Source organism: Herpailurus yagouaroundi, unplaced genomic scaffold (assembly GCF_014898765.1).
Source record: "Herpailurus yagouaroundi ecotype Mexico unplaced genomic scaffold, PumYag 29, whole genome shotgun sequence".
NCBI lineage: Eukaryota > Metazoa > Chordata > Mammalia > Carnivora > Felidae > Herpailurus > Herpailurus yagouaroundi.
Window position 1 is genome coordinate 58,867,132 of NW_024412377.1, and position 24,269 is coordinate 58,891,400.

The 24,269-nt window shown below is 44.9% G+C and overlaps 1 protein-coding gene across 2 annotated transcripts in view; it reads left to right on the plus strand.

Annotated features, from left to right (window-relative positions):
• Positions 1–24,269, plus strand: part of WWC1 (WW and C2 domain containing 1) — a 155,530-nt gene that overhangs the window by 62,381 nt on the left and 68,880 nt on the right. Inside the window, exons 2-3 of one of the 2 annotated variants that reach the window (XM_040444328.1) lie at positions 11,268–11,377; positions 23,174–23,377. In XM_040444328.1, coding sequence (XP_040300262.1) covers positions 11,268–11,377; positions 23,174–23,377 — 314 coding nt within the window. Of the gene's footprint in view, positions 1–11,267; positions 11,378–23,173; positions 23,378–24,269 lie in introns of those variants that run through there. The other variant, XM_040444333.1, reaches the window with a different exon arrangement.

The window sequence follows — 24,269 nt, forward strand, 5'->3', positions numbered from 1 at the left end:
GGCTGTGTGACCGTGGACAAGTACTTAGGGCAGTCTTGGAAACTCAGTACTGAAAAGCCCCTTAGCAATCACTGTGTCATCTTTTCATGGTAGGGATGGGGAAATAGTGGCCCAGGATGGGAAAAGGCCATGGCTGCAGTCACTCAGTGGCAGACCTGAGAATTGAGGCCAGTTGGATTTACGTCTCAACTACCTGAGTGTTCCTGGGTGTATCAACTCACTGCTCTCTGCCTCAGTTTCCACATCTCTAAAATGGACCTGATAGTAGTACTTATAAGATTATCTTAAATTATTATTCTATTGCATTGAATATAGGGTTTTTCTTTCCTTTTTTCTTTACAATTTTATTGAGAAATCAATTATTGAAACACTAAATGGTATGCATTTAAAGAGGCAATTTGATGAGTTTTGACATACATATGTACATCTGTGAACCCATCTTCATAATCAATATAACAAACATTTCCATCTTTGTGCCCCTTTGTAACCCCTCTCTCTTTCCACCTGGATCCACAGGCAAACTCAGATCTGCTTTCTGTCCCTATAGGTTATGTTTTATTTTCCAGAATTTTATATAAATGGAATTATATAGTATAGTCTCTGTTTCCCTGACTGATATCCAGCATAATGTTTCTGAGATTCATATACATTGTTGCATGGATTAATAGTTTGTTCCTTTATATTACTGTGTAGTATTCCATTATATGATATACATTTGTCTATCCATTCAACTATTGATGGACATTTGGGTTGTTCCCAGCTTGGGGTTATTACAAATCAACTCAACATTCATTTTTTTAAGAAGCACCATTATTTCATGTGCCACTAAGAAAGGGAAAATGCTACCAATTAAATTATAATCCAGTGTTTTAAAATTACATAAAACACATATCTCATACTTATTGAAATAAATCTTTCAAACTTAGATTTTTTTTTAACTCACATATCACTTTTATACATACAAAAAAACAAAACCCCACTAGATAAACAAAGTAAAGATCCAGGATTCCTAAAACATCTTACTATTCCAAATCCAGTTCTTTTTTTTTTTTTAATTTATTTTCTTTTAAATCCATGGGGCACCTGGGTGGCTCAGTCGGTTAAGCGGCCGACTTCAGCTCAGGTCACGGTCTCTCGGTCCGTGAGTTCGAGCCCCGCGTCAGGCTCTGGGCTGATGGCTCAGAGCCTGGAGCCTGTTTCCGATTCTGTGTCTCCCTCTCTCTCTGCCCCTCCCCCGTTCATGCTCTGTCTCTCTGTGTCTCAAAAAAAATAAATAAACATTAAAAAAAAATTTTTTTTTAATCCAGTATAGTTCGCATACAGTGTTGTGTTAGTTTCATGAATCCAATTCTTTGGAGTCACTTTTTAACTCAGGATTATTGGTGTCTGTGTTTTGAATAACTTCCTTGTTACCCTCAAAGTGTTGGTGGTACAGCCTTGTTATAAAGGAAGTCAAAGGCTTTGGTGCTGAGCTCTGAAGCCAGCTAGGCAATCATGTAGAGTTAGCCTACTTTGCACTCCTGCTTGGGGAATGTTGCTAAACGTGTCTGGTCACTGCCTCCTCAACCCTTCCCCACAACCATTTGGTTCCTAGGGGATAAAAGTGCTCCACTGTCCTCTCTGGGATCTTATCCTAAGCCCATGACGTCTTTGATGTCTGTACACAGGCAGGAACACCTCCATCAGGACTGCATCCTGGCTGACAGTGGAAGATGTCAGTAAGCAGTGGCAAGACACATCCCAATTTCAGAGATGTTAAGATGTATTTTTAAATGTGCAGCTTAGAATCATTGAAATATAGTCTATGTAAGGGAGCCTGAATAGTGCCTGGTACTTTGTAAACCCTCAACAAAATTTAGCATTGATGATGATGATGGTGGTGGTGGTGGTGGTGGTGATGGTAATGATTCAGCATTGGTTTCTTTGTTGGTTAAATAAAGGTGGCAATACCTGCCTCACAGAAATGTTGTGAAGATAAAGGAAATGATTTACTTTATATAGAGCATATGGTCCAGTGCCTCATACTTAACAGGATTTCAGCAAAAGATGTTTTCATTCTTGTTTCACTGCAACCACACAATGCTCTTGACCTTTGGGACAGGCAGTCAAATAATAGATTTATGCAGGCTAAAACTGCAAAGGGGGCCTTAAAGATACCATATTACAACTCCCTTGTTTTGCAGATGGGAAGCCCAGAAAGGGTAGGAAGCCTGGCTTCTTCTTCCATGGCTAATCTGGTGGCAGCATCAAGATTCAAACCCAGATCTCGTCTTTCCCCTTCCAATGCTGTAAGTGGTGCTGTCATGGAAGGGGCCACAGATCAAGGCAGGATCCCAGAGAAGCCTTCATAGCCAATTACTTCTAGAAGGACCAGCTCTTCTGGCCTGCATGGGTGGGGGAGGGTCAGAGCTCACAGAACAGAGGAATAGTCAAATTCCAGGGAAGGGTGGGCTATGGCCTCTGCTCTTAGAGCTGGAGCACCTGGGGAGACCCCTAGCTCATGGGACCAGAAGGAGTAAAGCTGGGGGGTGAGTGCCCTCAAGGTCCTGACTACAGAAAGGAGGAGCTCTGCATAGCCTACCCAACAGTACATGCCAAGTGCTGTGTTGAGTCATTCTCATGTACTAATTCATTTAGCCTCTGCAAGAACCCTGCAAGGCAGACTTTCTTAACCATTTTATACCTATGGGGAAACTGAGGCTCAGAGCTGGGGAAGGAATAGGCTAAATTTACACAGCTAAGAAGGACAGAACTGGCCCTTTCTATAGGGCACAGAACTGTCTTAGCCTAGCTCCAATTCAGGAATGAGGATGAAGCTGGGGAGGAGCTGGGTGAGGGACAAACACATAAAGCAGGTGCCCTGTTCTGTTGTGGTGTTGGGCTTTCAGGAAGTTGCCCTCTAATGAGGAAATGGGCAAAACGAAGGGTCCATCTCCCAGCCTTGTCTCTCCATGAGTGGATTCTTGCCCAGTGGTAATTCTCCTTTTAGTTTTGCAGGGTTAGTTAGCCCAGAAAATACTATCAGTAATTATGTCTTGCAGGGTGTTCAGATTTTCACTGCATTTCATACGGAGCCAAATTCAGCACCAGGTTGGCTTGATCTCTTGGTGTCATGAGTGTGATGCAGGCCTGGGACTGATTCCAGGTTTTAGTCTCTGCTAATGGGTTCTTGGGTGGCTCTGGACAAGTCTTTTCTCTCTGTGCCTCAGTTTTCGCATCATCCTCAGTAAAACAAGGGGGTTGGTTTGTCAGATTCCAGATGTCCTGTTCAGTTTTATCATTCATTAATACCTCTGCATTAGAGGCCTCCTTTGGACAGCAATGAAGATAATAATGAATTGCTCACATTTATTCACTGTATTCCAAATTTCTGTTTTATGCATTATCTCATTTAATTCTCAACACTGTGAAGTAGATCTGAAAGGTACCTTCCTAAAAGGGTAGTTATGAGGGCCAAGTAAGTTAATATACATAAAGTGCATAGAAGAGTTCCCGGCACATAGCGTTCAATAAATGCATTATTATTTTTCCTGTTTTTCACATTTGAAGGCTGGACTGCAGAGAGTTTAAGTGTCTTGCCCAAGGTCATACAGCTTGAAAATGGCAGAGCCTGGATTCAAACCCAGGAGTCTAGCTCCAGAGCCCTGTACTCTCAACCATTACTCTATGCTGCCTTTTGGTAAGACACAAGTTGGAGTGACATGTTATAGAGCAGGGTAAGGTGTTCAGTAAGAGTGCTGCCCCCAAAAGTCATGGTAATTCCACTTTTAAAACAAAGTGCTACAAGCTACTGCTAAAACAAGCTACTGCAGGCTCTAGGCTGAATTTGGCCTTCCGGTAGTCAGTTGGCCATGCCTACTCTAATGCACCATCTGGTTCTCAGGGCCATAATCTTAAATCCCAGCAAGTGGTATGCAGAGGGATAGCAGCATGGATTTATCACTGTGTCAGTGAGCTGGAGGGAATTGGGGAATGGTTAGACCTAGAGACCTGGGGATGGAGGTAGAGGAAGGAGACTGGCCCCAAGAACTCAGTGGGGGCAGAGTGAAGACAATATTTAGCAGGGGGGTAAGCCACTGGTGTGTATGGGAAGGGGGCAACCTAAAGAGGAGAGGAGTGCATGGAGAGCAGTCTGGAACCCTCCCTCCTGCTTTGCTCCTTCCTCATCTTTTCCCCATAAAAAAATTCCAGGAATGGGAGTGGACTAGGCCAAGAAAGCTTCTGGATAAACCAGCCCAACCAAAGTAGGGAAGCAAAGAGGTCTGGGGGCAAAAACACCAGAATGTTGAGACAGGTGTTTTGAGAGTGGAGGGAGGAAGGGAGGGAATTGTTTAAGAGGAGAGCTGGGGAGTTCCTGGTGTAAACACCTCCTCCAGAGAGCAGATTGGGAGAGACAAACCCTTTTTTAATCCAAAAAGGGAGAGTATACGTAGTCCCAGCCCCTCCAGGAAAGGAGGCTGTGGAGTACAGTGCAGGGTGTATTGGCTATTAACCTGGACAATTATTTTGCCTCGGTTTCCCCATCATGGAAATAGGGATAGAAAACCTAACTCATAATACCAGCTAATGTTGGTTGAAGCCCTGTATGCCATGGGGTCCACACAGGTCATCTTAACTAGGTCATCATTCTCTACATTCCCACTATACAGACAAAGAAGCAAATTCAGGAAGGTTAGGGTTCATGTCCAAGGACAAAAAGGAAGTGACAGTGCCTGCTTGGGGACACAGGTGGCTGACTGTAGAGCTTGGGAGTTTTAGCCACCATGGGTTATCTCTTGAGATGAAGAATGATGCTGATGAGGATCACTAACACATCTGACCACCTAAGAGGAAAGGTGATGCACAATTCTCACAATGCACAGAGCAGAAAGCCTCTCAACAGATCCCGTTAACAACCCACAGTGACTGAGGGCTTATTACATTCCAGGCCCTGTGCAAAGCACTTCATATGGGTTATCTCGTTTGATCCCCACCACACCCTTATGAGATTGGGACTCTAAGTTTCACAGAGAAGGAAACTCCTCCTAAAGAGGTTACGTAGCACGCCTGTGATTGTGGAAGAGGTGGAGCAAAGTTTTCAGACTAGCATGAGTTCCTGAGCCTTTGTGGGTAGTAGCTGACCTGTCTCCACAGTAGCTGTGAAGCTGACCACCTTCTTCTTCCTTCCTGCCTCCTCCAGCCTTTCCTGACGACACCCTGTTTCCCCAGTCTCTCCAGTCTCCCAAACCCTTGGCCTTTCACGTCTGAACAGCTGACCTAGCAGCTTAGTAAGCATCCCTACATCCTCTAATTGCCTGTGGTTCACAGCCCCGGGTAGCATAGCCACTTCGTATGCAATCACCAAATGCCATGGGGACGGGTCACTGCCTGTTTTAAGGGTAAGCCTTGGCTCCCTAGCCAGACCCACTTCTCCTGAAGGCAGAAACGAGGCTTATGCAAGTGTTGGAGCCCTCATGGTGTCTGGCATGGGACCAGGCTACTGTGTCTGTGCAGTAAATATGTGTTGCTTGAAGGACTGATGGACAGGAGAGAGAGAGAAGGAGAGCAGAAGGTGAGGCAGGGAGCTTCTCTAGATCACCTTCTGCCACTTGGCACAGGGGTGGCACTTATCAGGGACCCCAGAGCCCTAAAAGTCTGTCCTCTTCACCCTTGTGTCCCTACCACATCGCTTATAACATAAAGATATGTTATGTGGCCTTTTTCCTCCTCAAACTCACCAACATTGTCCCGCCCCAACTGGCCTTTCCCGTTGCTTCCCAGCATCGGGTCTCCGCTCCAAGATCATCTTCTGCAAGAGGCTTCCCTTGACACTCCCTCTCTTCCACCCCCCACCCCATTACCCTTGATCCCACCCCCTTGTTTTTTTCTGAATAGCATGAATCTCTGACATGATTTCGGTGACTTGCTTCCTGGTTGGGGTGTGTCTCCTACTAGAATGTAAGGACAGGTCCCTGTCTGTCTTGTCCACTTCTGCATTTGGCATTTAGGAAGTTTCAGCTGTTCTGTGTGCGCAGCTCTCCTAACAAGCTCTGAGATTTTGTCTTCCCCAGATTTGTTAGACGTATGAATGAAGGTGTTTGAACAGAACTGAATTAAAGGAATGAAGGAGGACTTCAAATATTGCACTTTCTTCCTACCCACCCCAGCCTTCAAGGTGCAAAAGGTGAAGGGGCAGCTGTGTTCTGCAGCAGCCTGGAGGTGAGGCTGCGAAGTCAGTTGTGCAATCTAAGGTATGGGAACTATGCGTGTGAAACACCCGGGGCGGAGGAGCCGGCTGGCTCATCCTGCCTGAGCTGGGAGGAGAGGTTCCGCTGAAAGTTTGGACAGTTCTTGGCTTAGAATCTGGAGGGCCCTTTAGAAAGTGATCCCGCCCAGCTGGCCCTCTGAGAGAGCCCAGTTGGGGGCCAGCATCCTGCTGGAAGGCCATAATGAGGTTACTGTGGGAAGCATTCAGATTGCTGGGGAAGCATTAAGAACATGAAAGATATGCTACGCGTTCTTCAGTCTCCAGAGAATCACCACCCAGTGTTAGACTTGGCAAAAGGTCTTCCGTTCATTCTCTGAGCTGCCTGCTTAGAAGGGATGCACCGCCTGAATACCGAATGCCAGCCATGGCAATCTGGGAGCCTCTCCCACAGACCGTAGGAAAGCAACACGAAGCTGGAGGAGGGCAAGGAGCCTGTGTTCCTGGACAGGTGTGCCCTTGTGCTCCCTGTAGTGTGCTCCCCATAGGGTGATCCTGGCAGAACCTACCTGTCTCCAAGGTGACACATCCGGGCCTCTTTTCCAGGAGGCCCTGTTGTGAAACATTCAGGAATGTTTGTGTTCCTTCAGAGATTTGTAATTAAGAAGAGGCAGAACTAGTTTTTGCTTGGCCCTCTTCCCTCTTGCCCCTCCAGCGTTTGGGGCATTTCGATTTCATGATTGGGGTTTTCAGTAGCCCAGGACGTGGAGGCTGGAGACTGCCCTGAAGCTGAAATGGGGTGAATCGCTTCATCAGAGGGTGGGGGCAGGGAGTTCCAGGCAAGCCCCCAAGTCTGGGCCACATCTGAAAGCAGACATCTCTTCCCAGCTCACATTCTTGGCACTTGCCCAAGGGGAAACATTGCAGGCCAGAGAAGCACCCACAGTTTCCCAGGGGGAACTGGTTTAAACAGACCGTTCTTCTCTCTGGCAGGAAGAGTGAATGTGTGCACGTGCATATACGTGTGTGTGTGTGTTTAAATCTTTGTGCAGCTAAAAACACTTCTCTTCATCCTGATTCTCTGAATGACACGTTGCTGCACACTGAATAATTCATCTCCTTCTTGGCATTTGTTCCAGAGAGAATGTTGCTGTCCAGATTTCTTGTAAGTTGCATAGTCTCCCAATAGAAGCTTTTCTCTTTCCCATGGAAGAGCTCTGGGATCCAGGATATCAGCCCTCTGGCTTTTCCCCCAAGATTGCTTTGAGGGGGAACCCTGAATGTCGAACCAGAGCCTGCCTTTCTCCACATGCCCTCTTCTTCTGTCTTTGGGTGCCCTCTTGACTCACTCTTCTTTATCCCTGATGGGCACAGTTTCTGTGTTTGCGGCAAGTAGAAGTCCACCTCTCAGCGCCTCCTGTAGGATATCTCTATGACAGTCACATTACTGATGCTTGCGCTTACTTATCTCAGTTCTGACTCCTCAGTGTCGAAGGCTGGAATGATCAGCCGGGTGTATGGTTTTCTGGAAAAGTGATGCATTTTGGTGTTGCAGACCTGCCCCGTCTCCAGTCCTCACCCTCACAGAGAGTTCAGTGAATCACTGGTATTGATGACTTGGATGACTTTGAAACATTTGATTGTCTTTTCATTAAGCAGCTGTGGATTACCCAATGTGTTGAACATCTTCGTACCAAGGCACAGGGGGCTGAAGGTGCAAATATACCAAAGCTCCAGTGCCTTTTGCCTACTTCAGACTTGCCCCTGATGGTCCAGAGTCGTCATCTGTATCTCTGGCATAGCCTACTTTGTGTTCCAGATTGTTCTTGGTCTTGTTAATTTTTATGAGCAAAGCTCAGGTTTGGGAGTCAGGTAGTGGGGCTTCAGGTTATACTTCTGTGGTTTACTAACTGTGTGATATTGAGCATGTTTTCTCATTCGTAAAATGAAACAATAGTGCCTACTACCCAGAGAGAGAACATGACATATATAACTTGCTTTCTAGGCTTAGATTTAGCCATTATTAAATAGTTTAATTACACTGATACATGAACATTACAGAGAAATTAGTAAAAGAAATTACATTAAAATCTGTGTACCAAGGTAACATTTTAATGTACATCTTTCTAGTTTCTCTTCCACATGTGCTGCCAAAGTGAGCACCCCGTTTCTCTCCCACACATGCATGCAACATGCACACACACTTGCACACAAATTTTTAGGCAAAATATACAATAGTAGTATCCTGTCGATTTTCTCTTTCAACAGTGTTGTTCTCATAATATATTGAGAGCATCCTTCCGTATTAGCAAAATGTAGAACAATACATTTATTTTTCATTCCTACATATTCATTATTACAGTCACCCATTCCACAAATATTTATCAAGCACCAGTTGTGAGGGACACAGGAAACTGTTGCTTAGATGCACCATTGATGAAAGCATTTAATTAATCCCTAGGGAGGAATTTTGAAAGGTGATGATCCAGGGGAACTGTTAGAAAGGGACGTATCTTTTTGGTTTTCTGGGTGGCAAAAGGTATATATAGTAAGATTCATATCTCTGCAGCCAGGCTGGCAGGCAAGGCTTTCAGGGCAGAGGGCAGAGAGAAGAATGAGTCAGAAAAAGAGGTCTGACTCTAGCATTCCTGGTCCCTCACAGATTTTTCTTTCCTCAGTAAGAGAGTAACTCTCCATGGAGAGGTATGCCTGTGTGGACTTTTTCTTCAGAGGCTCTTTCAAAGATTTGCTGCATAAAATGTTGTTGGATGAGATTTGGCTCTTGGAGTTCACTGGTCTTCATTGTCTGTAAGGGAGAACCACTTGGTGAAGTTTGAGGAGAGGGAGGCACTATGGGATGTGGCCTTTTGTTTCTGGAGTCTGGGCAGGGCATGCGGTGGTGGTGGTGGCATGGGCTGAAGACCGCTTTGCAGGACTTCTATCCAGACTGGCACAGGTGTACGTGAATGAGGAGTATCGTCTGCTGAGGGAAGTCCCTATCACCTGTGTGTCTTCTCCATTTTTCCCTGCTTTGACTCCAAGACAGTGGCTTGTGATTTTTCCATGGGGCTCAGGAGATGCACTGAAGATGTCAACTTTCAAAAGAACCCTTGAGCTCACACACAGCAGGAGTTCTGGAGACACATTTCCTTGCTTGAAATCCCAGTTTTGTCATTGACTTGGAGAATGTTATTTAGTCTTTCTTAGCCTCAGTTTCCCCTTCTGGGAAATGGAGATAACAATAACTGATGTTTTGTGAGCACTCATTCACACCAGTATCTGTGCTAAATGCTCTTAAAACATGACGTTAGTTAACCTAACCTGGACAGTTATTATTATCCCACTTTTCAGATACAAATACTAAGGTTCAGAGAAGTTAAATAAGTTGCCAAACCCACACAGCCAATATAAGTGATGCTTATTGAATCCTTATTTGATGGTGCTTAGTCTTTCGCATATCATATTTACCTCTAGCCTCACCCTCATCATCTCCCACAATGCAGCAGTAAATTACTGACTAACGGAAGCTTTTGGAATCTCCATTTATTCAGTAGGTATTTTTCGCAGCCTGCCTGACCTTGGATATGTAGTGGCACGTTGGGCACACCACATTCTGTCCACCAGGGGCTTTTTCAGTGTTTCTTTTCTCCCACGTGTGTGTGCGTGTGTGTGTGTGTGTGTGTGTGTGTGTGTGTGTGTGTGTGTATAGTAGTATAGTGTATATATATATATCTATTGTGTATGTGTGTGTGTGTATACACACACACACATATATTTTAAATGTTTATTTTTGAGAGGGCAAGGGGAGGAGTAGAGAGAGAGGGAGACAGAGAATCCCAGGCAGGCTCCATGCTGTCAGCACAGAGCCTGACACAGGGATTGAACACATAAAGTGTGAGATCATGACCTGAGCTGAGATCAGGGGTGAGATGCTTAACCAACTGAGCCACCCAGGCACCCCTCCCCTATATATTTTGCTTTAAATCTGAGCTGGAGTGGTTATAGGAAAGGAGATTGCACAGTACAGGAGAGAGGGTAGTTTTCTGAGGCTTGGAGGGAAGGTCTTGATCAGAAATCCTGGACCCTATTTCAGTCTATTTTCTTCCTATCCTGTTGTGTGTAAGCTAGCCATTCTATCCAAAGGGTGACGAAACAGAGCCCTGTGGCCTTCCAGGACTCTGAGGGCTTGGGAACAGACTGGAGAGAGAGAACATCTGAGTATGGGTTTTAAGCAGAGGCAGTAATAGGAGAAACCAAAGGGGCTTTTTGGAGGGGCCACTCAGGCTGATTGGCTGTATATCTAGGTTCGTGGCTCCTTGCACTCTGACTGAAATGCTTAAACGATGGTTTGTGCTGTTTTCCAGACTTGACAGGCCTTAGTTCATTTAGTTGGATGATTTGTCTGTCTGACTTAGCCACCAAGTGGGTGATTACCACCACTGAACACCAAAATGGGGTCTTAGAGAGTGGTTATTACCAAAAAGATCAGTTTGGCCTGGGTTATCTGGGGAAGGACAGAGGTGGGTATAGGCATTTAGGAACGGCTCAAGAAGCAGATAAATACTGCTTCTGGCCAAATTCATAAGGATGGAACATCTGCCATTCTAGATGCTGCTGTAAGCCAGCTTTCCAGAGGGCAAGTGGGCACAACAGACATAGGGTAGAGCCAGGATGAAGACTGGGGGGGGGGGGCAAGTGAGTCACAGATGAAGAAGCCAGTGAGGGCTGGAGTCCCAGTCCAGAAGTGAGACTTGACCTTCGAACCTTTTTCTGCACACCGCCCAGAGATGCAGAAACAGAGGTCCAGAGAAGGAAGCTGACGTGCTCACATCATTTCCAAATCAGTGGCAGAGTTAGGCCTGGAATGCCAAATCCCTGCTTCCCTCCTGGGTGACGTAATCCTGCTGCTGCTGCCATGCACTCACCTTCCTGGGGGCCTTGGGCACAGCAGAGTTGGGGTCAGTGCAAAGTCTGTGGCTCTGCTGGGTCAATCCAGAGGAGCGGGGGCGCTGAGAGAAGCAGTGAATTGCAGGGCTTTGGGGACCTTGGGCTGATGGAGTGTGTTTCTCCTCTCCCTTGCCAGGTACACCAAACCACTCACCTTTGCTGACTGCATTAGTGATGAGTTGCCACTAGGATGGGAAGAGGCGTATGACCCACAGGTCGGAGACTACTTCATAGACCACAACACCAGTAAGTTCCTGTCCAGCATCCCTTCCCCATCTTGCACCCCATCCCTCTACCTCCACACCCACCCCCCAAGTCTGGAAGAGCTGCCGGCAGAGGCTCTTGAAGCCAGATTGTGTTTTGTTTTATATAGAGTGAGATGGAGATGTCGATGTAGATATAGATAGATAATGTATGCTTGTACAAAATAACCATTTAGAAGGATTTTAAATAGAATCTAAAACTCTCCCCTCACAACCCATCTCCCCAATTTTACAGAAGCAACCACTGCTAATAATTTCTTGTGTATCATTCCAGAAATACTCCGATTGTATGTTTGTGTGTATATGCAGATATCCTTTTCTTTAACATATACCAATTTTTTCAACGTTTATTTATTTTTGGGACAGAGAGAGACAGAGCATGAACGGGGGAGGGGCAGAGAGAGAGGGAGACACAGAATCGGAAACAGGCTCCAGGCTCTGAGCCATCAGCCTAGAGCCCGACGCGGGGCTCGAACTCCCGGACCGCGAGATCATGACCTGGCTGAAGTCGGACGCTTAACCGACTGCGCCACCCAGGCGCCCCTAACATATACCAATTTTTGTGCGTACAGATTTTTTTCCATGTAAGGCAGATGTGTCATTGTCATTACCAGACCAGAGCCCCGGCATGTCCCTAGCAGCATGCATACATGTGTGTCCATAGTGGATTGGTATCAGTTGTGGTGTCTCTAGCTCATTATAGTGGTCAGCTGACCTTTGCTTCATGTACATGATCCAAGTATCCTGATCCAGAGTAAAGATTCCTAGTGTCTTTGTCTCTGAGGCAATGATGTAAGAATAGGTTGAGAAAGGGACAAGCGTGTTGTCTAACAGGTGGAGGAACCCAGGTCACGGTCCCTGAGCCAAGGAGACTTAATGGGTATTTGGGCTTCATCCTTTTTTTTTTTTTTTAATTTTTTTTTTTTAACGTTTATTTATTTTTGAGACAGAGCATGAACAGGGGAGGAGCAGAGAGAGAGGGAGACACAGAATCTGAAACAGGCTCCAGGCTCTGAGCGGTCAGCACAGAGCCCGACGCGGGGCTCGAACTCACGGACCGTGAGATCATGACCTGAGCCGAAGTCGGACGCTTAACCATCCAAGCCACCCAGGCGCCCCTGGGCTTCATCCTTTGTACACCTTCTTGGCCAAGATTATGTCCTGTCCTCTGAAATTCACTGCCCCACGTGTCCATGCCTGTCTTGCTTCCAGCCTTCTGTAGTGTAGGATTCCCTTTGTCCTGTCAGGAAAGAGGTGAATGGAATGAAATGGGATGTGCCTGGCCAGGCCTGAAGGCTGAGAATAGGGCACGAGATCCTAGTAGCCTCTGTTTACTGACCACACAATCTGTGTGCCATGTGCTGGAATAGACACCTAATAGACGTCTTCTCACTTAATCCTCCTGGCTCCCCTGAGGGGTGTTAGGATGATTATCCCTGTCTTATAAATGCAACTTAAAGGTCATCACTGACTGCTTGACACTCAGGGCTAAAGCACAGCAGAGCTGGGATTCGAACTGCTACTAGGGAGCCGAGTGTGCTCCCCGATTCGCTTTCTCCTCCAAGTTCAGTAGCACCTGGCTATGCCTCTGTCGTGCCCCTCATCACTCTGTGGTATAACCATTTGCCTGTTGTAAAGCAGGGCAGTGTCTAATTCATCATGCCGCCCCAGGCCTGTGCTTGGTAAGGTACATAGTAGGTATGCACTTGATCTTTGCTAAATAGGAAAAGGCATACGTGCATGAACTCATGACTAAATGGATGAATGAGCAGACTTCGTCGGCACCAAAGTGTAGACAAGTTTCTGAGAGACAGCTAATGACATTAATTGCATTGTTGGGGGTAGCAGAGGTTTTTATTAGCGCTCACAATTGCATGCTAGAGAATGAGAAGTAAATATGCCTAATTGAGTGTGTACAGGGAATGAGGTTAATGCTTGGAGGGCTGCACGGTATGCTGGGTTCAACAGTGATGTACAGGGACCCAAACCAGTCTACTCCTTGTGTCTAATTACTGAGTTCATCCCCCTCATTAAAATCTGATGGCAAGAGCAGTATTTTAAGGTGCTTCTGGGAGTTGTTGGAGAAATAGAAGGCAGGAAGGAATAGCAGGCAGTGGCAGAGTTTACTCTTGAGGAGATGATGGCAGAAATGGGATGTATGGGTGGGTAAGTAAATGGGGGCCACAATAGGAAGAATTCTGACAGTTTTACCAGCTCTCAGACCACTGGGTGCCTTTTGCTTTGAAGGTGTCCTGGTTGGATGGAGGGCACCACCTTCTGCAGATGGAGCCTGTGTGGGGTACAGGTGGTGGGAGTGTGACCCTCGAGGCCTAAGCATTCAGAGCCGGGGACTCAGACCAGTCCTCTGTGTGTGTGTTGTTCACAGACTGAAATTACCTTCTCCAGTTATAAACATAAGAGAATTGAATAAGTTCAATCCACTGTCCAGCATTCATTCATTCATCAAATATTCACTGACTATCTGCAATGTTCCAGGCACTGTTCTTGGAACTTGGGATACATGAGAGTGTTTGTAATGGCAGTGATTCTGGCCCTTAGAGAGCTTTCATTCTGGCAGAAGAGACAAAAAATAACACAAATAAGCATATTATGTAGTACATTAGACAATTAAAGTATTACAGGAGAAAGAAAAAGAGTGTGGGCTGAGACGTGCTGAGATGAGTTTGAGGGTGGTGGGGAAGGACAGTGGCCATGGTCTTCAGGAAGAAGACCTGGTTGAGAAAATGAGATTTGAACTAAGACTTGAGGGAGATAAGGGGGCCTTTCAGGTAGAGAATTGTTAGAGCAAGAACTCTGAGTAGTGGCCACGTTTAGCTTGCATGGGGATGACAAGGAGGCAGGTGTGCACATGGCAGAGTGAGTAAGGAAGCCGGGAGAAGGACCTCAGGCCAGAGAGTTGCAGGGCATAGATGGGGTGGTGGTTTGCCTTAAGGGCTCTAGCTTTTTGCTCCGTGTGAGATGAGAGCCATTGGAGAGTTTTCAGCTGATGAGTGGCATGATCTGCTTTATGTCTTAAAAGGGCCACTCTGGCTGCTTTGCTGAGAATAGAACTTAGTGGAGCAAGGACAGAAGCAGAGAAGCTTGTGAGAGATGGTTGCAGTCATCCAGGTGACAGAGGGCAGTGCCCCAGACCAAGGCCTTGGTGGTGGAGGTAGTGAAAAGTGGCCAGATGTGGATGTATTTTCAAGGTAGAGACAACAGGATTTCTTGGTAGACTGCATATGGAACTTGAGAGAAAGAGGAATGAATGGCCCTCATGGGGCAGAGCAGCTGGCAGGATGGAGTTGCCATTTATTGAATGGAAAAAACTAGAGTATTGGGTGTAGGGAGGAAAATGATTTTGGACATGTCGAGTCTTCTATACCTGTTACACATCTAAGACTTGAGGGAGACGTCTGGTATGTTTGATGGAGGAATCTGGAGTTTGGGTAAGAGATCTGGGCTAAAGCTAGTTGTTTGGGAGTTGTTGGCACACAACACAGTAGTATTTAAAGACATGAAGCTAGCTGAGATCACCAAAGGTGTAAATCAAAGAGAAGAGGGCCAAGGAATGAGTCTTGGGGTTCTCAGATAGTAAGTGGGTGCAGAAAGGAGAAAAACCTGAGGAGTGACCAGAAAGGCAGAAGGAAAACCAGGCCATCCTGAAGGAAGCATGTTGAGGAGAGTGTCGTCAGCCCTGTCAGATGCTTCTGATGGGTCAGATATGAAGACTGAGATAGACCCAACTTTCGAGGGAAGCTGTGGACAAGGACTCAGGGCAAAGGCCTGACTGGAGTGAGTCTGAAAGAAGACCAGGGGTAGGGGTGGGGGAGCAGCGCCTGAGGTGGCTCAGTCAGTAGCTCAGGTCATGATCTTAGGGTCATGGGATCGAGCCCCATGTCAGGCTCCTTGCTGAGCGTGGAGTCTGCTTAAGATTCTCTCTCTCTTTCTCCCTCTGTCCCTCTCCCTCGCTTGTGCACTCTCTCTCTATCTCTATCTCTATCTAGATCTAGATCTAGATCTAGATCTAGATATAGATATAGATATGTAGATAGATAGAGATAGAGAGAGAGAGACAGACAGAGGAGTGAGAACCAACAAATATAGACAACTGTTTCCAAAATATAACCCATTTCATTATTTCAGATGTGAGTGTTCAGTACTCCCACAGACTGTTTCCATCCATCATGATTAGATGGTTTTTGTGTTTGGGGTTTCTTTTTAAGTTTATTTATTTTGAGAGAGAGAGAGAGAGAGAGAGAGAGAGAGCGCACATGAGCAGGGGGAGGGGCAGAGACAGAGGGAGAGAGAATCCTAAGCGGGTTCCACACTGTCAGCACAGAGCCTGATTGCGGTGCCCCAGACCCGCAGGCCCACAGACCTCACAAACTGTGATATCATGACCTGAGCTGAAATCAAGAGTTAGACACTTAACCAACTGAGCAGCCTAAGCACCCTTGATTAGATGGTTTTAATCAGGGATCAAATTATGTGTTCTAGTGTTTTCCCTTCATATTGTGTTATGAATATTTGAGAGATGCCACACAGTTTTCATATTGTCATTTTTAGTACATCAAATGAATGTAAGCAATACATTTTAACACATAAAACAAATGCACCATAATTACCCCTATTGCTGACCTCCTGCACTATTTCCATCTATTTGTTATAAATAAATAGGGGGAGAATCGTTATTCATATTGCTCCTCTCCTTTGTGACAATTTCCTAAGTTTATATTTCCAAATATAGGATTACTAAGCAAGAGACTATGAACATTTTTGAGACTTCTGATCCATATTCGTTCCTAAATTGATAAGAACTTCCAAAAGACTGTATCAACCTGTATTGCCATAGGCAGTAAGGGTACTGTTATCCTCATGCCTTGATCAGTAAGGGGCGATTTTCATTTCCTTATTTCTTGATAAATTCATTATAGGTTTAAACTGTTGCTTCACTGCTTTTCATTTGCATTCCTTTGCATAGTAACAAGGTTGGGCATTCTCCAGATGTTCAGCTGTTTTTAAGACAATTGTTGTTAAAGCCCTTGGAGAATGCACTAGCATTAGCCGTGTGGGTATGCGTGTGGTGTGTGTAGAAAGTGGGCGTGTGGTGTGTGGAGGAGGTGGTGTGTGGATTATATGCAGAGCTTGTGAGTGTGGAGAACGTGTGTGGAATACGTTTGTAGATGGAGGTTTGGAGCACGAAGGAGGATAGAGAAGGGGTTCTCAGTGATGGCTGCGCTTAGCTAAGTGTTGGCAGTAGCTGCCTTCTGGGGAGGAGAGCCTGAGAGGGAAGAGGATGGGGTAATGATGTTTTATGTAGCCAGGTGTGTAAAATGCTCAGTGATTAAACTGTGCCCATGTATAGCTTTAATTTAAAAAAATGAGAACTAAAAAATAACTAGCCGAGGTGATCTCAAGGATCCTGCCTGATGTAAAGATATCTATTCATATGTGATAGACTCAGGAAGGAGGGTACCAGCAGAAGAGGCTGGGCCTGGGGGGACCCTCTCAGAGTCTGACTAATGCAGGACAAAGGCTGTTAACACAACTCCCTAGACACCCCTGGGAACTTTTGAAAAGCCCGGTATCCTAAAGGACAGTCTTTTCAATAGTTGCTGGTCCACATGGAAAAAAATACACCCACTTCTGTCCCCCACCTCACACAGTGTATAAAAATAAACTCAAAATGACCATAGACCCAAACATAAAATGGAAAACTAGAGAACATCTAGAAGAAAACATAGGAGAAAAATCTTCAAGATTGTAGAACAGGCAAAGATTTTTTTTGGGGGGGGGGGGACAAGACCCAAAAACCACTAACTATAAAAGAAAAATTGATGAATGGGGCTTCATTGAATTTAAACCTCTATTGTTCAAAAGACACCAGTAAGAAACTGAAAAGGTAAGCCACAGGTAAGGAAAAAATACTTACAATATTTAGATCTAACAGAGGACCTATATCAAGAATATATAAAAGGACTCCTATCTTAAAATAGTAAGAAGCCCAACAACCCAATAAAAAAAATAAGAAAGAGATTTAAAAAACACTAAAGACATACAGATGGCCAATGGACACATAAAAGTATGTTTCCATCATCAGTCCTTGGGGAAATGCAGATTTAAACTGCAGGCGGGTACCACAGCATACCCACTATAATGACTGAAATGAAGATTAACAATACCAGTGGTTGGCGAATATGGAAGAATTACAACTCCACTAAATTAGTGGTGAGAATGTAAATTGGAACAGCCATTTTGGAAAACAGTTTTTCTATTCTTTTTTAATGTTTATTTATTTTTGAGAGGTGGGGGGTGGAGAGGACAGAAGATCCAAAGTAGGATCTGTGCTGACAGCAGAGAGCCCGATGCAAAGCTTGAACTCATGAACTGTAAGATCTGACCTGAGCCGAAGTCACACGCTTAACTGACTGAGCCACCCAGGCGCCCCAGTTTGCCAGTTTTTTTTTAATAAAACTCAACATATGCTTACAATACAACCCAGCAATTCCATTGCTGGATAATTTTGACTAGGAGAAATGCAAATATATGTCCATACAAAGATTTGTGTATGCATGTTCATTACAGCTTTTCATGATAATCCCAAACTAGAGAGAGACAACCTAAAGGTTTTTCAAAAAGTGAACTGTGATATATTCATACAATAGAATTTTATTCAGCAGTAATAAGCAAGTCACTGATACAACAACATAAATGAGTCTCAAAGCCTTATGCTGAGCATAAGAAGGAAGGCTCAGAGATCATACACTTATGCATCCATCGATAGGAAGTTCTGAATAGGCTGAAGAGGAGGGAGGAGGTGGGTGGGAGTAACCAGGAAAGAAAGAGGAAAGGAGGTGGGTGGGAGTAACAGGGATCATTGAGGTAAAGGGAACATTTTACCCATCGATTTAAGCGATGGTTTATGGTGTACACATTTGTCAAAATATATCAAACTATACACAATGCGTGCATTGATCGTATTTAAATTTTGCCTTAATAAAGTTGATTTAAGCCATACATTGATGCCCACTTCATACTGTAGACCAATTAAGTGGAAATCTCTGGGGTAGTTCCAACATGTAGCCAGGTTGAAACCAGTGTTCTGATATGAGGTTGCGTGTTGTTTGTCTACGTGTGCATTCATCTATCTGTGTTGGTTTCTACTATGAAAGAGAGACTGGGGGGACACCTGGGTGGCGCAGTCGGTTAAGCGTCCGACTTCAGCCAGGTCACGATCTCGCTGTCAGTGAGTTTGAGCCCTGCGTCGGGCTCTGGGCTGATGGCTCGGAGCCTGGAGCCTGTTTCCAATTCTGTGTCTCCCTCTCTCTCTGCCCCTCCCCCGTTCATGATCTGTCTCTCTCTGTCCCAAAAATAAATAAACATTGAAAAAAAAATGTTTAAAAAAAAAAAGAAAGAAAGAAAGAGAGACTGGGCCACCCAAATTGGTAGCCAGCCTCCAATTAAGGCTCTCCCATACTTTTATATTCCAAGGAGTAGAGGACCTTGGCCACAGAGAGGGCGCTACTAAACAGAACGCTCTGGGGAGGGTTCATCCAGGTGTGCCCTTGCTGCTGGTCAAGGGCCAGCATCTCAGCCAGCCCTTTGGCGGGAGATCCTACCTGGAGCTCAGCATCACACCTGCCAGCCTTGCCTGCCAGCTTCAGTGAGCGCTCAGCGCATCTGTGCTGTCACCTCTGAGAGAGTGGTTTTCACCTTTGGTGGCACACTGGAATATTTGGGGAGCTTTGCAAATCACCACTGCCTCATCCCCACCCCCAGAGATTCTGATCTAATTGATCCAGGGGCGGGGCTTGGGTATCAGGAGTGTTAAAATTCCCCCCAAGTGATTCTAATTGTGTCAGTCAAGGTTTCTCAGCCACGTCTGTCTGGGGACAGACACCTGGGGAAACTTTCACAAGTGTCAGTGCCTGGGTCCTACTCATGGAAATTCTGATATAAATGTTCTGGCGCAGGGTTCAGGGTTTTTTGTGTTTTTGCTGTTTTGTAGCTCCTCAGCTGATTCTAATATACTGCCAGGACCCAAAATTACTGGATGAAGTACCAACATTTTTTAAAGCAATTTTGCTGAGAATCTGGGGGAAAAGGCACTTTCATAGGCTGTTTGTGAGAATAAGAATTGGTACAACCTTTCGAAAGGTAGTCCCTGTATTAAGAAGTATATCTTGCAGAATTAATCATACAAGTTCACACAAGTATTTTTTTTAACAGTTGTCGCTGCAACATTGTTTGTAATAGCAAAAAAACTTAAAACAATCCAAATATTTCCCAGTAGAAGTCTGGGAAGCCATTAATACCCTACCATAAATACAGCCTAATCCCATTCCATGGAATACTATGCAACCATTTAAATGATCAAGGTAAATAAAAAATTAAAAAATAAATAAAAACAGTAATAAAACTAAAAAAAAAAGAATAAACAAAAAGACTTGAGGTAAATCTTCACCCAATAAGGAAGGATGAACAATATCTATCATTTGCAGATGAAAGCAAATTACAGACCAGTATATATAACATGGGGCCATGTTGCATTAAAAATAAGTTTCTGTATACAGACACATATGTATCAACAAACAGGTTTATGTGTAATTAGAGGGCAGTATCTTTTAGTGTGTGAGACTCCTAGCAGCAGTTACCTGTAGGAAGTAGGATTAGAGACATGGAAACTCTCACTTGTTTTATAAATTTGCGGTAGTAGAATTGTGAGATTTTCCTTTTTTGTATTTTTCCCCAAAAGTGTAAACTTTAAAAATTTACATATTTTTGAAAACATCTCCAGCCTGGCCATGATCAGCTGTATCTTCTGTGGGCTCTGTCAGCTGGATGTCTGAGGCTAACGCTTGGGCACTCAGGAGTCCCTGACTCTGAGGGCATCCATATCTACTGATGGGACATAGGACCCAGCTTTATAAAATGCTCCCCCCTTTTTATTTTTTTATTTATTATTATTATTATTTGTGTTTATTTTTGAGAAAGACAGAGCGTGAGCGGAGGAGGGGCAGAGAGGGAGGGAGACACAGAATCTGAAGCAGGCTCCAGGCTCTGAGCTGTCAGCACAAAGCTCGACACAGGGCTCGAACTCACAAACCACGAGATCGTGACCTGAGTCGAAGTCAGATGCTTAACCAACTGAACCACCCAGGCGCCCCAAATGCTCCCCTTTTTAATCTTTTCTTGTAAATATTCCTCCTCCTTTCCCGGTGGAAGGGTTGCAGAGCTTTCCTTATGAGAAACAATCTTGTGGCTCCTGCCAGCAATCTGTAGACTTTGTTTTCTTTCCCAGAAAAAGGGAGGAGGAAGAGTTTAAAGAATTGCTATTCACAATTAAAAAACTGGCCCCAGTAAATAGTTTGGGCTTTACTCTCACCAACATTTGTTTACTTTACCTGGGCAGAAGTGCTTTATAGCTTCCTAGAAGCAGGGTAAGCAGGACCTGTTACCCTCTTTAACAATTACAGAGGTAGATGCAGAAAGGTTAAGCAACCTGCCCATTGTAACACAGCAGTTACTGGTAGGGACAGTAACTTGGCCCTGCTGCTTCTGTGATCATCCTCCCTATACCTTCTTTCTTTCATTGGAAATGCTCATTTGGTGAATGAGGAATGGGAGCTATCGGCCCTACAAAAGGAGGCACAAACTCAAATTCCCCAGGAGTCAGACCCATGACATAAATGAATGAAGCAGACCAGCAGACTGATGGAGTACTTGGGTCTGTGGCAAACTGTGGACTCAGCATGGCCAGATCTTCTGAAAAAAAAAACAAGAGATCAGGATTGTAATGTTTACATCTCCCTGTTTTTATATACCAGTAACCAACTTAAAATTAATAAAACACTTTCGGTTAAGCAGAACCTGTCCACTGGCTGGATTCACCACATGACCATGATTATACAGTTTCTGGTGTGTTTTGCCCCCCAACCCCACCCACCAGTGGGGAGATGGCTGAAGGGTTGGCAGCTGAGGGGCATCGATTCCTTGACATTGCTTTGATATCTTCCATGTCTGTTCAGCTGTTAGCTATCCCTTTTTTTTTCTTAATGTCTATCTTGGGGCACCTGAGTGGCTTGCTTGGTTAAGCGTCCAACTCTTGGTTTTGGCTTAGCTGATCATCTCACAGTTGGTGAGTTCAAGCCCTGCATCGGGCTCTGTGCTGATAACCTCTAGCCTGCTTAGATTCTCTTTGTCTTCTTCTCTCTCTCTGCCCCTCCTGCTCTCTCTCTCTCTCTCTCTTTCTGTCTCAAAATAAATAAATTAGCTTTAAAAATTTTTTTGTTTTTGTTTTTCTAATAGGTAGTAAATTTTTTTCTTTTTTTCTTAATATGAAATTTATTGTCAAATTGGTTTCCATACAACTCCCAGTGCTCATCCCAACAAGTGTCCTCCTCAATGCCCATACCCACTTTCCCCTCCCTCCCACCCCCTATCAACCCTCAGTTTATTCTCAGTTTTTAGTCTCTTATGGTTTGGCTTCTCCCCTCTCTGTAACTTTGTTTTTCCCCTTCCCCTCCCCCATGGTCTTTTGTTAAGTTTCTCAGGATCCACATAAGAGTGAAAACATGGTATCTTTCTCTGTATGACTTATTTCACTTAGCATAACACTCTCCAGTTCCATCCACGTTGCTACAAAAGGCCATATTTCATTCTTTCTCATTGCCAAATAGTATTCCATTGTACATATAAAAAAATTATTGTTTTTTTGGATTTTGACCTTTTTTCGAATGATCACTGTACATATTTATTGCATTTTTTTAAAAGAATGAAGAAATATCGTACCACCAAGACATATCTACTGCTGATAATTTGCTAAGCGTTCTCCTAATGCTTTTGAGAATGTACATATTGTTTCAATAAATACAGCATTATTCAGTTTTGCCCCCTGCACCTCCACTCACTTATACATAATAGGCCTCTTTCTGTTTCATTCGCATTTCTTTGAAGACCCTATCTTTGGTGACTGTGGCAGCATGTTGTGTAAATACAGCAGACTTGACCAGTTATTTTCCATGTGACCTTGAGCAAGGTATTTAATCTGTGCCTAGATTTTCTCTTTCATGTAGTGGGGGTTATAACAAAATCTACTTTTAGGGTTAGTGTGAGGATTGAAGGGGCAAAGAGATGTACAGTAGTTAGAACAGTGCTTGGCATAGAGTAGATGTTATATTAGCGCTTGTTATCCTTTTCATCACTATTATCACAGTTTGGTACAAAGGCATCTTTGCCTGAATTTTTTATTACACTTGGTAATAAATTATTGTGGGGGAATTACTGGTTAATACTATGGGGGAATTATTGGTCACAGGGTATTCACATTTCAAGGCTCTTAATGTGCATCGTCGGATAGTCCTCTTCTAAATCTGTTACTAATTTACATTTCCAGCAGGCAACGGGTCCCTATTTTTCATAGCCTCTAAAATATTTTTTGTTTTCTTTTTCTTCACTCTTTACCAAAACCGATGACCGTAAGGATCTGTAATATCCTTGAGCCTCTGTCTAGATTAGAACTCAAACCTAGTCCTTCTCCTTGCTGTTCTGAGACAGACTGGCTTTGGGTATGGAAATTAATTCTGGTTTATATTGTTTTTGTTGCCTTAACCCAAATGGAGAGTCTCTGTTGCTTAACAGGTAAGTTTAATGCATCCGCTTTTATCGTGATACTCTGTTTACTATATTCTCTGTTTTCTGGTAGTGCATCCCACAGGCCACCGACCCAACATGTCTTGGTGAGGTGCTGACCTAGGGTCTCTGGGGTCTGTTCCAGAAACCACTCAGATCGAGGACCCCCGGGTGCAATGGCGGCAGGAGCAGGAGCACATGCTGAAGGATTACCTGGTGGTGGCCCAGGAGGCCTTGAGCGCACAGAAGGAGATCTACCAGGTGAAGCAACAGCGCCTAGAGCTCGCACAGCAGGAGTATCAGCAGCTGCACGCCGTCTGGGAGCACAAGCTGGGCTCCCAGGTCAGCTGTGAGTACCTCCCGCCACCAGCGCCCGCACCCCTGCACGATGGCGGGAAGGACTGCACCCAGTCCTGTCTGGCTCGCCTCTCAGTGCTTCTCAGATCTGCCAGTTTTCTTCCATCTCTGCTTCTCGTGCAAACCACCATCCTCTCCGAAGCCCTTCTGCTTCTGCCTTGCAGTGATTCATATGCCTCTTTCATTCCATGCCTTTCATTCGTCTGCAGTCATCTCAGACTATCAGCCAGCTTACAGACCTCCTCATTTAAAGCCCTTCAAAGGCTAGAGGATGGGGGGTGTAGGGAGTTCTTCTTCAATGGAGAGAGCTTGAAGTTGGGAGGATGAAAATGGTCTGGAATGGACAGTGGTGGTGGTTGCACAACACTGTAAATGTACTTAATGCCCCTGAACTGGACACTTAAAAATGAGTTTTACGCTATGTATATTTCACCACAATTTAAACAAAAAACCTTCAGTGGCTTCCCATCGTTCCTTCCACAGCCTCCACTGCCCTTTGTGGTCAGGCTCCTGCAGCCACCCCAGCCTCGTCTCATGCGGCCACTTGCTGCACTCCATTCCTCGTTCACTGGGCTCCAGAGCCCCCCACTCTGCTCCCCTAGCCTGCCCTGCACCTTTCCACCTTGGCACTTTTGCACTTGCTGCACCCCTGCCTAGGATGCTCTTCTGTCTGTTTGCATAGCTGGTTCCCTCTTACCCTTCTGGTCTCACCCTTCCAGTCCCATTCTTCCTGTCATCTCCTCTGAGAGGCTCGCTTCTGACAGCTCCATCAACAGACTCCCTTCCCCAGTGTTAGCCTTTGTAATGGCTCTCTGTTTATTTTCTTCATTGCATGTGTCACAAGACATCTGCTTACATGTCTGTATTACGTCCAGTGGCATGTT